Source organism: Zonotrichia albicollis, chromosome 13, assembly GCF_047830755.1.
Source record: "Zonotrichia albicollis isolate bZonAlb1 chromosome 13, bZonAlb1.hap1, whole genome shotgun sequence".
Classification (NCBI taxonomy): domain Eukaryota; kingdom Metazoa; phylum Chordata; class Aves; order Passeriformes; family Passerellidae; genus Zonotrichia; species Zonotrichia albicollis.
This window is the reverse complement of record NC_133831.1, coordinates 13051781-13069170: the sequence shown is the minus strand read 5'-3', so window position 1 is coordinate 13069170 and position 17390 is coordinate 13051781. Positions and strand designations below refer to the sequence as shown.

The 17390-nt window shown below is 46.4% G+C and overlaps 1 protein-coding gene across 3 annotated transcripts in view; it reads left to right on the top strand.

The window, feature by feature from the left end:
• The first annotated feature begins 1618 nt into the window (after window positions 1-1618).
• KCTD15 (potassium channel tetramerization domain containing 15) overlaps window positions 1619-17390 on the top strand; it is a 49347-nt gene continuing 33575 nt past the window's right edge. The window contains exons 1-2 of one of the 3 annotated variants that reach the window (XM_005492534.4): window positions 1619-2089; window positions 7698-7873. In XM_005492534.4, coding sequence (XP_005492591.1) covers window positions 7710-7873 — 164 coding nt within the window. In that variant the 5' untranslated portion in view covers window positions 1619-2089; window positions 7698-7709. Of the gene's footprint in view, window positions 2090-2282; window positions 2600-6054; window positions 6292-7697; window positions 7874-17390 lie in introns of those variants that run through there. The other 2 variants (XM_074551064.1, XM_026796704.2) reach the window with 2 other exon arrangements.

Here is a 17390-nt window from a genome sequence, read left to right as displayed (position 1 = left end):
CTGTTCTGGATGCAAATCTCTCTGCTGACCTAGTTCTCATTCTCCTTTTCATTTCAGAAGCTCAGCTAAAAATCCATAAATTAAGGAAATTAACTGATGGAGCCTCCGGCATCTTTGTAAGCTATTTAAATCTTTAAATTTACAACATCTTCTGCATATATCAAGTAATTGAACTAACTGCAGGGATGTAACTTTAATGAGAAAATTTCCCTCTTCTCCTGTAGTTTGTACTCTAGAAGGGAAAAAAAAAAAAAAAAAAAAAAAGCTCCCCTTAGGAGAAAAGTTTCTGTTTATTCCTGCCGCGGCAGAAAACTTTAACCCCCCCAGTTTCGGGGTGTCCTGCCCGCATCGCGCCGCGGCCGCTCTGCCAGGCCCGGGGGCGGCGAGGGAGCGGGGGCGCGCTGACCTCTCGGGGCCGCGCAGCGTTGCGTAACGGCCGCGCGGCGGCGCGCGCTAGTGGGCGCTGCAGCCCCGCCGGTGCGCGCGGCGCCGTTCCGCGGGCGCGGAGGCGGCGGAGGGGCCCCCCCCATCCCAACAGCACCGGGAGCGGCGGCAGAGCCGCGGGTGCGCCCGCCGGCAGCGGCCCCGCTCCCTCCGCCCAGCCTCCGTGGGGAGCAGCGCGGAGCGGGGGCGCATCCCCCGCGGCGGCGCGCGGAAACACGCGGGCACCGGCGGACCCGCGCCTCTGGCTGGAAGTTGAGAGAGGGATTTGCCTGTATTTTTTTTTTCCCCTCATTCACGGGGGGGTTCCCTGGCGGTCCCCCCCACCGGTACGGGGGCCGGGCGCGCTGCGCGCCCGCGGAGCCGCCCGCGGAGCCCCGCGCCATCGCGCCGCGCGCTCTAATTGAAATGGCGCTTTTGGCCGGGGGCGGGCTGCCAGGGCGCTCCGCAATAGCACAATGCATGTCGATAGACGTCATTTGGTTTTAATGGCCTACAGGAAATTTGGCGTTTACAATGCGAGACATTAGCAAAGGGTGAAAGGGAGGGGGAGGCAGGCAGGATGGATGGCTGGGAATAATTGCAGCCCCCCCCGCCCCCGAGGCCCCCCGTCCGCACCTCGGCGGCGCTGGGTGCTGCAGGGAAGGGGGGGGTCGGGGCTATTTTTTTATTATTTATTTTTTAACTTCATCTAGTTTATCAACAAGTGCAGAGTGGGTGCTACCCTAATTGTAACAGAGGAGTCAAGAGATGTGAGAAACGTGCCCTGTGTTACTTATTTGGGAGCTGAAAATTTATGCCTAGTTGAAAATGCCTGGGGAAATATTACATCAGACCAAATGACAATGATTAAAATCAGCTTTTTTCCCCCCTTCCAACCCCCCCCTCTTTTCCTCCTTCTTCTTTTCAGTAAGTCTGTTGAAGGACGTGACAGTGGCCTGATCCTCCCCAGCACCGAACCGTTATCCCCCGGCAGGGCCGGGCCGGGCCGGGCTGCGCGGAACTCCGCGGGGCAGCGCAGCTCCCGCCCCGGCCGCGCCGCGCGGAGCGGCTCTGCGGGCGGCGGCGCCGGGGGCGCGGGCTGGGGAGCCGGCCGCCTTCCCAGCCTTATTTCATTTTCAAGGGCTGTATTTTATTTTATTCTTGGGGGGGGAGGGGGGGGATGGGGGAGTAAATCTGCAGACCTTCACCAAAAGGAGGGAAAAATATCCAATTTTCATCGCAAAATTAGCTAGGGCGAGAGCAAAGGGCTGAGCTAATTGTAGCCTAATCCTCTGCCCTGCAGGCGTTTGCAAAGCCCTGAGCAAGAATTCGCTTTTTTTCCTCCTCTTCTCCCTTCCCTCTGTTATTTAGAGACGGGATTATTGCCTTTCTTCTCATAACAGCCTCGGCAGTTTCATTTAAAGGCTTTTTTTCCCCCCCTCTCACACACACACATATACACACACACGCACAAAATAAATAGAAAAAGAAGCAGCAAAAACAGGGGAAGAGAGAGGAGACAGAGAAGCTTTAAAAATAATAATAATCACAGCAGGATCTGCGGAGCAAAGATAGTAATAAAAGCAAAAAAGCTGAGCCCATCCACACAGAGCCCCGGCAGAGCCCAAAGCCAAAGGGGGGCTCGCAGATCTCTTCTGTGCTCAAGGTAAGGACCTCGGCAGCAGCAGCAGCGGCTCCCGCAGCCGCCCGTGCGCCCGCCCGAGAGGGGAGCGGGGCCGGAGCGCGCCGTGCGCGCCGCCCGTCCTCGCATCGCGCCGCTCCGCGCCTGCTCGCGCTCCTTTTTTTTTTTTTTTTTTTTTTCTTCCCCTTCACCCCCCCCCCCACCTTTTTTTTTTTTTTTTTGGAAAGTGCCTCTTCAAACTCACTCTGCTGCCGGCTCCGGGGAGCAGCGGCGGAGGGGTGTTTTTTTAAAGCTACAGGAGCCGTTTGCGGCCGCCCCGCTTTGGTAGCGCCGCGCGTGTGTGTGTGTGTGTCTGTGCGTGTGTGTGTGCGTGCGTGTGTATGTTTTGTTTTGCTCCGCTCCAGCATGGGCAGCGCCGGCGGAGCCCCGCGGCCCGGGGTGCCCGCGCTCCCGCTGCCCCCCCGGCCCCGGCTCTGAAGACGGCCAAGCCCCAGCGCGGCGGAGGCAGCGCGGCTCGCTCTGCGCTTTCGCATGGTACACGCGGAGCCGCGGGCCCGGGGCGCGGGAGGGAGCGCGGGCCGGGGCGCGGGGGCTGGCGGCGGGGCGGCTCGGCACAAAGGGAAGGAAGGCGGGCGACAATGGGGAGCGCCGCGTATGGAAAACACGGGCGGGCTGTGAATGAAACTCTGGCGCCAGTGAGAGTGGAAGGCTTGGTTTGGGGTAGACTTCAAACCACTCTAGGCTATAGTTTGCATTCCTGCTCCTGCATGCGATGTGGCACACTTCTGCAAAATTAATACATTAGCCTGGCTAATGCTCACCACCATTGGCTGCGCGGAAAATGTGCAGGATCGGGGATTCGGGCTTGACTTTTTTTTTTTGCATTCATCTAAGACATCTCCTTTCTTGTTATGTGGGAATAAGTAAAGGACGCCATGTTGTGCCTTTTTTTTTTTTTTTTTGGTTGAATTTTTCCTTCGGGCATGCAGTGTGTTCAAAAGAAAAAGGCAGAAGTTGAGTGACCGGGTGCGTTGCTCGCTGGTGATTTCCCTGACCATCAGTAGGGAAAAGCATTTGGGTGACGTGAAACTTGCACTAAATAGACTGGAGTCTGCCAGAGAGAGGCGGGTTGCGGGGGGGGAGAGGGGGAGGAAGGAGAAAGCCTTTCCTTTTTTTTTTTTTTTTAATTCTTTTTTTTTTTTTGCGGGCGGGGTGGGGGGGGGAAGCAGAGCTCCATAGGGAGTTCCCCCTTTGCTCCCCCCCCTCGCCCCCCAAAAGTTTTGGGCACGATCTCCTCCGTGTCTCGGTGCAGTGCTCAGCACAGCAGCGTGGAGGTGCGTGCAAATGTTTCTGGACTTTTAATTTTGGAGCCACCGAGCCCAAGGTTTGCAGCTCCCCCCGCCCCGCTTTGTCTCAGGGCTGGGAGCACGGCAAAGTGGGCAAGTTGTGTGGGGGTGGCTGTGAGGCAGAGCTGTGGCTGTCCCCGTCCCCGTCCCCGTGAGGGCAGACAAAGGTAATTCCCGGTCTGGCCGTGCCCCTCTGGCAGCCCGGGCACGCAGCCGCTGCCCCGGAGCCGCCGTGGCCGCAGTGCCGGGGCCGGGGGGATGCAGGGGGTGGGTTCACCCTGCCGGGGCTGCCCTACAGACATGAAGGTCCCCGGGGAGCGGAGCAGCCGCCCCGAGGCTCCCTCAGCCCGGGGGTGCGGCCGGGCCCAGCCCGGCTCCCCGGCAGAGCAGCTCCACGGCAGGTCCTAAACCTGCCTGCCGCTTTCATTGCGCGTCTTAAATGTGCATGAAGGAATTAAACTGCACGAGTGAATAACAGCATTAGTTTCAATTAATTTTTATCCTGGCAACAATAAACTTTAGAAACAAAGCGCTTTTACATCCTTAATTAGTCTTGCTTCCCATCTGTAGTCTTTTAAGTGCCTGCTCCTTGATTTAACTTTGTCCCTCCTTCAGAGCCGCCTCCTTTTTTATTATTTTCCCTTTTTTTTTTTTTTTTGCGTTCCCCCTTCCAGACTGCTGCCTGTTTCTTTCCTGCAACCTTTCACCTCCCTTGTCCCTATCTGTCTGCTCTGCTCTGTGCAGTTTATTTCTCCTGTATTTTCCCAACATCAACAGCAGTATTGGTTACCATGGCCCCAAGCTATGTGCAGAGGTGGGAAAGCTTCATCCGCCCAAAACTTCTTACACTTTTGAAGTCTTTCTTTTAGTAGGATCTGAAATGTATCATCTAGAGTGTGTATTAAATGAACAGTATTCCTGAAGGCTTTAGAGCAAGAAAGGCAACACCCTGGAAAATTCTGCAGTCTTTCAGCATTCTCTGCCCTAGGGTTATAGCCCTGGGCACGGAGCTGAATGGAGCTCTTACAACTGCCTTCTGTTTACCTTTTATGGTTAAAATAACAGCTTAGCAAAGAAGCAACTTCATGGAGAAACGATTCAGTGAAATCATCTCAAGCTGTAGCAGCATAGCTAGTTTAATCACCCCTAGAGAGCTGAACAACTGTGAGCACAATGGGACACAAAATCATTTTGTGTGTAAATGAGCATGGCATTGTGATTATTTCACTTTGCATGGGCAAATAGTTTTTACAAGCAGTTAGCTTAGGAAGGCAGAAAAAGATAAGCTGGCTCTGAAAGATCTTGGTGTGTAATGTTTGAAAAACTAAATATTCACATAATTTGGGAATCAGGCTCTATTGATTTTGCCTTCAGCAGGTTCCTGTGTTACTTATTAGAGCAGGGTTATTGCCTGTGCCACTAGTTGGGATGCTGTATCCTGTTGTAGGCAACTAAAGAGCAAGGATTATTTTACATGGTTTAATAAATGAAGTTTGTTAGTGTTTCTGCGATATTTACCCTTAAGGTTTTAATTTTCTCATCCATATTAGAAAATATGTGCATAAAGACTTCTACTGGATAAATACATTTAGGATTTTGCTTTGTGCATAAAATAAGTACATTACTCAGTGTGATGAATTTTTGCTGTGTGTTACATTAAGAGGAGGAAGGAGTCATTAGAAATAGGGTTACGGTACCTTAAGAAACAGGGGGTATTTTTTTTTGGAGCAGTAGTGCTTAGCCGTCATGCCTCTTGATAATTAGCTCATACAAAAAGGACTTAATTCCACAATTTTAATAAAAATCTGGAATTCATTTTTTAATACAAATCCTCTCCAGCCAGTGTTCTAATTCCCCTTCTCCTCCTCTCCCCCCAAAAGCCAGTGGCACCCTCAAGAAGTATGAAAAGCCATAAAAGTTTGAGAACTATTTTAGCTTTCCAGTGATTTTCTATAATTAAGTGTTTTTTCAACACATGCTCTAGCTGAGAAATGCCAAAAGCAGAGGATTGTTCAAAAGGTCCCTCCAGTGAATAGTATAAATTAAATATCTACTGTGTGAGTATGGCCTCACTGAGAATCTCAGTCTTTACAGATCAAGGAATTTACTGGTATACTAACATTAAACAAAATCCTAAGATAGCAGCAGTGTTTAAATATGCACAAATAGATTCATATCACTTGATCTTTAGCTATCTGTGCATATTTTAAAATTGATGTCTGTATTTCAAGACAAATGGTTAAATGTAAGACACATTTGCAGAAGACTGGAAGTCCTTTGATTTCATTTGGAAATTGTAACAAGGGGTGCAGATGAGCCCTAATTAGACTCTTGTGTTGTGAAACTGTGTGAGATTTATTTCTAAGGCAGCCCTGTGCCGTGCAAGGTCTGTACCTTTATCATTAGTGAGCGTGGTTGGGGTCTGAACAAAGACAGGGTTGACATTCAGCCTGGATCTTCTGACCCTTTCGTTTAAGTGAAGGAGTAGAGACTGAACATGAGTTTACAGTGCTCTTTGGTAAGGAAAAAAACCAGCAACCTTTGTCTGTGTTGGCAGACAGATTAGTAAACACGCTGTTAAAATACTGCAGGTACTTACATACTAAGTTGTTTTTTTAAGTTAGTTGTTTTATTTATGCCAGATGACATATTTACTGAAGGTTGGCCACAACAAGCTCTTGTGGGAAACAAGACAGCAACATCTTGAGTCATGAAAGGATTCAGTCACTTTCCTTGAAGGTGGTGCTGTAGTGAAAATGTTAATGCCCAATTTTGCATCGGCTGACACAGGAGTCCTAGGACAGAGCTGGCATTTGCCTGGTGCTCAGTGCAGCTGTCCATCCAGCCTCTGAAGAGACAAGCATGTGGATCCACAATGGGGTGATGTATTCCCGGGCTGTAGATGCAGGAAATTCTTAGGAGCTAACCAAGATGAAATGCAGTGAATGGAGATGTTGTGGTGACTTTGTGAAGCTGTTCAGATTTGTTAAGAATTTTCAGTCCTGCTCTATAGGTTGGAAATTATTTTACAAAGAATGTTGCTGATTTATGTTCATCAAGTGGTGTAATCGGGCATCTTGTGCAAAATACTGCTAAGAGAAAGGCAAGACCAGCTGTAGATTTGTAAGAAATATTGTCAAAGTAATGTGGGAGAAATAGAAATTCACTTTGCAATGCTGCATGTAAAGTGCTTGTCAGATGCAAGGAAGAGCCTGGGTGCTTGGTAGCATGCTTGAATTACAGAATACCAGGAAAATTAGATTATATTCAGAAATGTCTTCAGCTATAATGTTTTGCATATGTTGCTTTCCCCATAAGGGGGAGAATGGATGTACATTTTCTTAAACTTTTCTAGAAGGGTTTTTTTTCTGTTTGACCTGTGCGCCGTCTGCACTGATTGAACTGCAATCAGCTTTGAGACACGCTTTGTGCAGAATAAACTGTGCTTTTCTTAAGGAGAGAATTGAGGAATTTTCTTTTGCTTGGTTGTCCTGTTCATTTTTAAGGCATTTCAGTATTTTTAGCTTTGATTTTGCTGAAAATTTTTTGGATTCAGTTCAGTAATTTCACTAATTTTCCAATATTTTTAGGGCAAAAGACATTAGGTGGATTGTGGAATTTATGATTTCATGTGCTAGATTATTCAGTACTTTCTTGTCCTAAAAGTATGGGTCAGTTTATTTATCTTTCTTTTTTCACTGCTTCCAGGTATTAATTGCTTTCGGTTCGAAATCTTATTAGTTGTTTAGGTCTAATATTAAGGTTTAACTGAAAATTATCCATTTATTTCACAATTGTTGAAAATAAGCCAGAAAATTGATCTTAGTTTGAAGTGAAATTTACTACATATATAAACTAGATGCCTTAGGTACTGAGGAAGTCACTAATTTAGAGGTGTCTTGTTACTGAGACAAACTTGCAAAAACCCCCTGAATCCCAATTCACAAATTGGTTATTCGTTTGTCAGGGGATATTTCACATCTAACACATAAGCCCACGACCTTTAATTAGAATTTTGCAGTTTGTTTTATGCCCCTTGAGGCTGACACCTTGAAAATTTTTTTCTTGATTTCTTATTGCTAATAAGCATCTTTCTCTTCCCCTCTGGTACTTAGAAGAAAATGATGCAAATACACTTAATTACAGCGGTGGCAATAATTTGTTAGCCGAATATATGATCAGGCAGATGCAGAAACGATCTGATTAGATCTGTGATCACACTGAGAAAAGCAAGGTAACACAGTGCTGCATTTAAGAGAAACTGTTCTTTTTGCCTCCCCGCTCAGGAGGGAAGAAGCATGTCCCGTCTGTCTCTGACACGCTCCCCGGTTTCTCCTCTGGCTGCTCAAGGAATTCCTCTCCCAGCTCAACTCACCAAGTCCAACGCTCCCGTGCACATCGATGTAGGAGGACACATGTACACCAGCAGCCTGGCCACCCTCACCAAGTACCCAGACTCCAGGTAAGGAGCACCTTGGTGCTGGCAGCTCCCCGCCTGCTGCTGCTGCTCCCTGTGCACCTGTGAGGAATATCTCAGTGCGAAGTACATTTGTTATATATTCACCGCTTATGAATTATTCAGTTTCTGATTTATACAGGAACTTCACTGGGGTTCTGCAGAAAAAGAAAGGCCTGTACAATTTATATATTATTTAGAGAGTCTATTCATTTTCTCTCTCAACATCTTCTGCGCTCTGCCGATACGTTTGAAACACCTGTTGGTGTGCTGCCCTAGATTATTTCCAGCTGTAGCAGGAAACTTGTTTCTTTCAAGTTTGGGGGGAAAAATTGGCTTTTTCTCCCTCAAGGAGAGAGAATGGTTCTACCACTGTGGGACTGATGGATGCTTGTATTGGCCAGGCAGAGTGCTGAGCTCACTGGTAGCTGAGAGCCTCAGCACTCAGCTCCTCTGGGCTGACCCACTCTGGCATTAAATTCCTCTGAGTTCCAATGTACTGCCTTGTGCTGGACAGGTTGGTGACATGTCTGGCACGATTTATGTAGATCTGGCCAGCATTATCTCAGGATAAACTCCAGATATGCCTAATTAGGAGTAGATGTGGCATGAGAGTGTATTTGTGTATGACATGGAGTGTGTGTTGTCTGCCTGGCTGCCAGTCCTGCAGGGTGCTGGGCGCCACGAAGGCACTGCTCTGTGAGGGATGAAAGCCCATTTGTGGGAGCAGGATGCTGAGAGGTGCCTGGTTTTGATTTACAGTTATATACACTAAATCAGTTCAGGTTTTTATCACTGAGGCTGCTCAGGGTGCAGAGATCCAGAGGCTGAGTGTGAGTGTGAGTGTGCTGGCCCAGGGTGCCCAGTGCACTCTTGGCTCCAAAGCAAACCAAAGCCCACATTTTATTCCTAGATTTTGCTACCTGCATGGCCAGTATTCCATAAGAGATTTGTTTTTTTTCTTTTTTGGTATGACAACCAGTGTAAAGAGCTAGTTTCATCTAAGATTTTTCTTTTAAAAGAACGAAGGGGTTTTGCAGATTTGGCAGGTTCCCAAGCGATAAATGACATTTATGGAGACACCTTGAAATGCCTCTAATATCATAAAGCATATGGCTGTGATTTCATTCCAAGGAAAGGGAGCTGCTGAAATTCTCTATGGAAAAAATCCCAACTATTAAAATACCTATATTTTATGGTCAGATCAAAACAATATGATTTTTTTGGACAATATCTGTTTAATAATGTCTTTGCAGTACTACTTTAATCATAAAGAAGAAATCTGTTTAGTGAAGAGAGATTTATAATGCAGAAGCATATAAATGCTTCATATTATTAAAAAATACAGTGAAGATTCTGCAGTTGTAATAGAGTGACACATCTGTTTCCACATTTTAAAATATTGCTGCTATTTTTAAAATATGCCACACATCAAGCTTACTTAATAAAAGCTTCAGTTATAGAAGCTTTGGGAGAATATACATAAATTCACAGATTTTACTTCAGGAGAATACTGTACTGAACCAAAATTTTCTTTTTTCTGCTTGATAAGTAGCAAAAGCATATTTATTCAGATTTTGAAAATACAAAACTGACCAGAGCTTACATGCTGCCTGATGTTTTTCTGTGTAATGTCTTTTGTTTATATTGATATGTTATCTCATAAGGTTTGAATGCTTTTTCAGCAGCTCAAACTTCATTTCTCACTGAAGTGAGAGCTTCCAGCATGAAACCTATAGATGACATTATTTTTGTAGCAAAAAATAAACCTTCACCAGCAGCCCAAGTAGGACATACTGCTCGATACATTATGAAACTGGGTGAAGGCTGTATCTTAATTTATTATCTTTTTTTTTTTTTTAATATTGTTGGTTTTTTCTGCAGTGCTGCATTGTAGACTTAGTTGTAAGCCCCTCACTGAGTCTGGCCTGCTGGCATTCCTGGTTGAGGAAAAACAACTTGGGTTATTCCCATGGGGATGATTGGGGCTCCTGGTGCTGCTTCCCTGCCCTGGTGTGGATTTTCCATATGACACAGACTGGCTTTGCAGGGCTGGGAGAGGATTCCAGGTCTCTCATGGGGCAGGAGGGGGGAAAAAGCTTTTCTGAGCAAAATATCTGGAAATAATGCCAGGGCACTGCTGGCTTGTGCCAGGGGTGTGACATGTGTGGCCACAGAGAGGCACGGCCACACTGATCCACAGCAGAGCTGTCTGGGGTATTTTGGACAGGGTGTTAAACTCTTGGATTGTGTGAGTTTAAAAGCTTCAAATCCAAGGAATCACACAAATCTGTAGATTGTATTTCAGCAAAAGATAGAAGCATATGCTGAAATGCTTTGCTACATCGTAGCTGCAGTTACGTAAAATAGTTTGTGCTCACCGAAATTGAAAACTGAGAATAAGCTTCATTTTTGTTTGTTTTACAATTTCTGTTGTTTTCTCTGTGCTCCCAGATTGCAAAGAGCTTTTAGCTTGTTGGTTGTTTAGCATATACTGTACTTGGATTTTTAAGGACACATGGATTGTGTGTAAATGGGTGTGCATACACAGAAACATCACATGCTGATGGGAAAATAAATCACCAGGTCGTGCTGGAACTTCCTCAGTATTTTGGGGAGGTCCTGAGCAAACTCAGTTGGTGCTGAGCTCAGTGAGAGGGAGGAGCTCCCAGAGGTGCCCAGGTCAGTCCCAGTGCAGTGTGCCGAGCTCCTGCCCCGGCTGTGCTGCCGTCCCCTCCGCGGTGGCACCAGTGACACAGGTGACACCTGACAGCATTCCCTGTGTGCTCTGGGAGCTGGCACTGGGCTCTGCCCACCCTGTGTGCCTGGCTCTGCCCAGCGGAGGAAAAGAACCATCCTGGGGAAATCCCACTCAGCTCAGTGGATGGCTGATAGTGTGAAGCCAGAGGCCAAATCTTGCTTTTCAGAGATCCCAGAGTTGTTTCAGAGCAACTTCGAGGAAGTCTTTGATGTTGTTTGCATTAGTGCAGCTGCTGTGATCAGGGCATTTGTCCATTGATGAAATTTGCATAAGTAAAGGGTGCCAGATTAGGCAGTAAAGGGGGTAGATGTTCTCTTTCCTGGAAATTTTTATGGCCCACAGAAATTCTCCTAAGGGGAGAAAGCTTGAGCAGGCACAAGTGGTGTGACAAAGGAGAAGAGGGTTAAAGAGCCACTATCAAAATTGGTTTCTGAGCCACTCACACTCACCCACTACTCCTGCACACCTTTCCAGTTGGCTTTTTGAATTAAACCACACACAAGGAAAACAATCTAACCTTTCAGAGAGTGAATGCAAGGGAAGTGAAAAATAAAAAGAAACTGTGATTAACAACAGCATCATGATGGTGGTCTCAAAAATTACCTCACAAATAATATTATTATTATAATTCTCACATCCTGTACCTACTTGAGGCCACTTTCCATGCACACCCAAAATTGTCATTAAAGCTGACAAGCTTGGAAGGTGCAAGGAGGTTGATGTTGTCTTACCTGGATCTGAGGCTCAATTTCAGTAGTTGGTTTTCAGCAATTTCTCCTACTTAATCTCACAATTCTTGTAGTTCTGGATTGCAGGTAAAAAAAAAACCAAACCAACCAAAAAAAACCTCTTGGAATTTTATTTAATTTTATTGAATTCTAGTGACTCTTATCATCAGCATCTTTTTTTCTACAATAATTTCTATAATAATTGGAAAAATTATTCATCTTTGTAGCATTTGCTCTGGAAATTTCATTCCTGTTTTCACCCAGAGGACCTCTAACAGCCCCTTCACACGTTGACACTTGGATGTGGATTTACATGACAGATTGTAAAGGCTGCAAAACCTCTAGCACATCTCCAAAGTGAGTTGCAAATTGTATTTATCCAATGGAGTGAGACAATTTTTACATTTAGAAAACAAACCTAGCCCAAAAGTCCATTCCTTAGGTGCAGTCTGGAATCCCCAAAGGCATTGCCAGATCCCCCAGTGCTATTCCCACTGAACTCTGGCAGACATCTCACTGACTGCAAGCAGAAAAGAGGGAGAAACTCAAAATCTCTGTAGACCACAGCTGGCCCCAGCTTCTTGATTTCACTGGAAATTTTGATACCACTTTGAATTTGTTTTAGAAAGCAGAAAAAGATAATTTCTTTGTCAGAAGCCTGTCCTTTTCACTGTCCTGAACAGTGTTTTTATCTCAGGGAATTGCTGTGAGCTCTCTCTGAGCTGTGCTGCTGTACAAGGTAAATATATTTACCTTCCATTGTTGGATAGTTTGTGTAAAACCCTCTGTTTAGGAAACTTCCATGTGCTCCAAAGCTGATGTTTTCTGTGCTATTACTGATGGCAAAGGGGAGCAGGAGTGATTTCTGTGGCAGTGCCACTGTGCAGGTGGGAGCAGTGAGGGTGCAGAGAGCCCAGAGAGCCTCCAGAGCTCTGCTCCCAGCCTTTCCCCCTGGCAGGATGGAGCTCCTAAAACCATAATACACTTTTTATACCCTTTTTTATTTTCTCCAGTAAATTTATCATTTATTTATTTATTTATTTATTTATTTATTTTATGGGCCACATCATTTATTTAAATTTAAACTTTCTCTAAATTGAACTTAGATAAGCATTGTTAAACATCAAGGATATACTTGTTAAAGTACATGTACTCATGTAGAGTATATATTATATATATAGTTAAAGTACATGTACTCATGTAGAGTGTGTATTATATATATATAGTTAAAGTACATGTACTCATGTTGAGTATATATATAACCAAATATATATGTATATAAAACCTTTATGTATATATATATATATAACCAAAATGTGCTTAAAAAACTTAATATTACTGTCACTGAATAAAAATCGGTCTTAATAAAAATAGAATAAAATCATAAATTGAGTGAGAATTAGACCTGAGACCGAATAAACTTAAGAACAATCAACCTCAACAGAAATCAATCTTAATAGAAAAATACTCTTAATTAAATCAATGGAATAAGAAAATATAACATTATAGTGAAAGTAACAACATGATAAATTTAAATCTTTAGATTTCCAGGGCAGGAATCTTTAGCCCAGTGCAGCACAGAGCCCCTCCTGATCCCAGCTCCTGGGCACTGGGCTCTGCCTCCCACATCTGGAGCTGTGCCCTCCAAGGGGAACCAGCACAGGTTTTATTATTTGGCTCAGGAACTAATGACCTCTCTACAAGGCAGTAGTTTTCCAGCATATCCCTTCCTCCAAACCCATGGACTCTTTGAATGATTTCCAAGGAGTCCCCTAAAGCAGGTGTCTGCTCTGAATGTTCCTTGTCAAACACGTTGTTTTTCTGACCCCCCTGAGACAAGCTCTCCTACCCAGTGACCTGACTCCAGCCCTCTCCAGGTGTCTTTGGGGTTTAATTCAGCTGCCTTTCCCCCAGCACCTCCTTCTCTCTGACTGTTGGAGCTCAGCACTGATACCTGAGAGCTGCTTCTCCCCTCCTCTGCAGCCTGGGCTGAGCTCAGGGCAATTCCCTGCTCCAGGTTTGGGGACCCCTCAGGTTTGAGGATTCCTGACCCTGTACTGGATGCAGTGCTTGCACAGCTCACACACACCTCCTGAGATCTACCAGACAGGTTTTCCACATCATCCTTTACATGAAGGGCTCTATACTGGGCCCCACTCTGCACTTCTTGGGAGGGATCAGGGAAATTCTTAATCTGGATATATTTAGGATATATAATTCTCTGGATTTAGCAGAGCTAAGAACATCTCATACATCTTGCTCATGTATTCAGCTGTCACTTTTATAATAATTTATTTGCTAATTTTCCATCAAATCTGTGTACTATTGAGGTTATTGCCTGAAGACAACGTGCAATTAGCAAATTTTGTCACTTACCCCATGCTGGCAGTGAGGGTGTAAAGCAGTGATTGAACAAGGCCTCTGCTCAAGACAGGTTAAGTGGGGTGAGAGCCAGATGTGTTCTGAGCAGCGTTGGTGGCTGGGGGAGCTCAGCACAGCTCAGGGAAGGATCCCCAATGGAGCAGAGCTGGCTCTGTGGGACAGCCCAGGCTCCTGCCATGGTGGGGAAGATGAAACAGGAAAGCCTTAAAAATATGATTGTCTGGCAAAAGATTTTGAGAATATAGAAACTGTAAGTGAGATTGAAATGAAAGCAAGTTTTGAGATACCTCAGTTACTGAACAACTGGAAAACAATGGTGTGGCCAGCTGAAGGTAATCCCCTTTTGATGGAACAACACCCTCTGCTTGCAGACAGGCCCAAGGGTCAGAGCAGATCCTACAGCTTGGCAGAAGGGGCCCAAAGAGGAGTTTTTAGGGTTTAAAATGTAACTCAGTGTGGTAATGTAGTGATTCTTTTAGGCTGTATGTAAATGCTATAGGATTTGTATCTTGTACTAAATTGGTTAGTGAGAATTAGAATACTCAACACAGAAGATGATTTATGGTATTGTAACGGGAACCTCGCTCTCTTATCCCTTTTACTCTCTCACCCCCTCATCCTCTCTCCCCCTCTCCTCTCTCAGCCTGCTCTGAGCTGTGTTTGGCAGCTCCCAGCAAGGCCCTGCACCCAGGCCCTGTGCAATAAACCCCAAATCCCAGCAGGGCCCTGCACCCAGGCCCTGTGCAATAAACCCCAAATCCCAGCAGGGCCCTGCACCCAGGCCCTTTGCAATAAACCCCAAATCCCAGCAGGGCCCTGCACCCAGGCCCTGTGCAATGAACCCCAAGTTCCTGACCTGGCTGCAGAGATCTCTCGTCTCTGTCTGTCCCAACCATCCTATCCCTGACGCTCCTACACTGCCAGCCCCCTGCTGCTGCACCCCTGCAGTCCCATCCATCCCCCCTCTGGTGTCCCCAGGTGTTTCTGTGTCACTGTCACTCCGTGCTGCGCACACACCCCACAGCTGTGCTGTGTCCGGTCCCTCTCCGGTCCCTCCTCACCCCCCAGGTTTTTCAGGCACAGGAAGGGCACAGGGGCACATTTCAGCCTCTGTGAGGCACCTGTGTCCCCCCAGGCCAGCTGTGCAGTGCCCTGGTTTGTGCCCAAAGGCAGCCCCAGCACCCCATATTCCAGCACTGCCTGCATGGCAGCTGCACACAAAGCTCACTCATTTTAACAGCTATTGTCACCTTAACCCATGCACAGACTTTCAGGCACAGCCCCTGAAGAGGCAGGAGCGGGTATTTATTTGCCCTGCACTTCAGGAGAGCTCTGAGGGCAGGTTCTGCCATGCCAGCCCAGCCTGGCAGGCTCCCCAGGGCTCTGCCCTGTGCCAGGCAGCTGGCTGCAGAGGAGACCAATAAAGCAGCCAAAACCCAGAGGTTTTGGTTATGTGCAGGGCTTCTTCTGAATTAACATATGAATTCTTATAGAGATTAAGGTTTTGGTTATATGCAGTGCCTCTTCTGAATTAACATATGAATTCTTACAGAGATTAACATAGTTTTTGGATTCATATCATGCACTTGAGATTCACAGACACATCTTTGGAGTTTTTCTTATCTGGTCATTGGGCAGCTGTGTCTCTGGTTTCTAAGGGAGCTTTGACCAGCAGAACCCATAAGATAAAATCCCAGAGGAGGACCTTCTTCCCTTCTCATCCTCTGTTTCCCCCCAGTCTGCCTGTGGATGTTTTACTTATTAAAGCAGGATTGGAGCAAGCAAAGGGTCTCCCTTTGCCTTATCAGGGGTGGAAACTGAACCTGCGTGTCCCCTTCTGCAGAGCCAGCTCCTTACAGGTGCTGCACGGCCAAGGTCACACAAGTCCTTGCAGCTCTGAGAAAGGTGTGAAGTGTTTGTTCCTGCAGGCCTTGTGTCCTACAGCACTGTGTAGGACACATCCTACAGCTCCTGAGCAGGGGTAGGACTGACCAGAGCAGCTACAGCTTGAGCTGCACTGGTCTCAGGTGCCAGAGGAGGAGTACATGGCTTGGTCTCTATGGAAAATAGAAATAATCTGTGATAGGGATGTATTTACAGTGGGAATGGTGTTAGGGGCCCTGTGTGTGTCTGTCACTGGCTGGAAAGAGCCCTGGATGCAGTGTCTGTCAGAGCCATGGAGATTTCCACATGTTCCCTCTGTTGTTGCACATCTGGAGCAGTAGCTTTGGTGGTAAAGGAGGGTAATGGTAATCCCTGTAACCCTAACCCTGCATCCCATTGATTTAGGGAGGTGGGAACGAAGGAATTTATGTGAAAACTGATTCTTCAGTGCTGTTTGTGTGCACCTCTCCAGGATCTCCTCTGAACTGGCACGTGGGGAGCCCCAGCAGAGCTGAGCTGTGTGCTCTCACAGAGGTGCTCACTCCTTCCTGGCCTTGCTAACCCCTGCCCTGCCCTGCACAGGCACAGCCTGAACCCACAGGCTCAGGAGAGGAAAGCAGAGTTTAACCTTTGGGAGAGCAAATCTTACTGCAGTTGGGTGCTGAGGTTGGGTCCTGTCAATGAACAAATTGTGTTTTTATTTGGAAAAGTTGAAATGTTCAAGCGGACACTGCCGGGCTGGTCTCTGGTGAACATAATTTCAGGAATTATTTTTACTCTTTGCATTTGCAGCCTGGGTTGTGTGGAGGCATAAGTGGGTATTATGGTGACTAGGAAGGGACAGGCTGAGCTCCTTCTGTGGAGGACCAGATAGCAAATCAACACTCAGATGGCTTAGAGAAATAGCATGGTTGTGGTCAAAACCCCTGAATTTGAGAAAATTGCACAGTCCTACCCAGATAGCAGCTTCTTGGCTCAGCTGGTCAGAAGGAAGAGCAGGTTTGCCATGGAGCTGGTGCAGGCAGGCTGGGGCAGGAGGGGTGGCACTGCTGCCCACTGAGGGCAGTCCAGATGATGAACATGGAGTGTTCATGTCTAGCATCTCTAGTGCAAACCCCAGCTGGCCTTGCCTTGTTCTCTGCTCTTCCCTCTCATGTTCTGCAATGATATCATAGCTGAGTTACACTTACACCAGCAGTAATTCCCACCCTTCCTGCTTACAACAGGTTGAAAGCTAGTCTGGTTTACTAAAAAATCAAAGAGAAGCCAGCAGACAAGGATACCAAAGTTTCAACTTTTCTTTTCTTTTTTTTTTTTTTTTTTTCATTTAGCACTGTGTATTTATCTCAGTTTCTTGTTGGTCAAGTTTGGTTTGTCATTTCTTTTGTTGCTACTTGTGTTCACCACTTACCTGACAGGGCACTTTGGTACCAGCAGCATAATTTAAGGATTTTCCAGCAGTCAGTTTCAGGATGGTAAGAGGGAAAACACTAACATAGCAGTGCATTTTGAGAGACCACTTCCACAGGATGATAGGATGATGGACTGGAAAGGAACTGTCTCTTCCTTTTAGGTGCTGCAAGTGGAGGCTCTTTCCTGCTCAACAGTGTGGTGTGAAGTACTGTAAAGATGCTGTGTGTGAAGTACTGTAAAGATGCTGTATGTGAAATGCAACATCCTTACACTTAAAACAAAGGGGGAATCTCCTTTATTGATTGCTGCTTGGCGTGCTGTGCAGGCAGCTCCCCATGGCAGGCAGAGGAGCTGT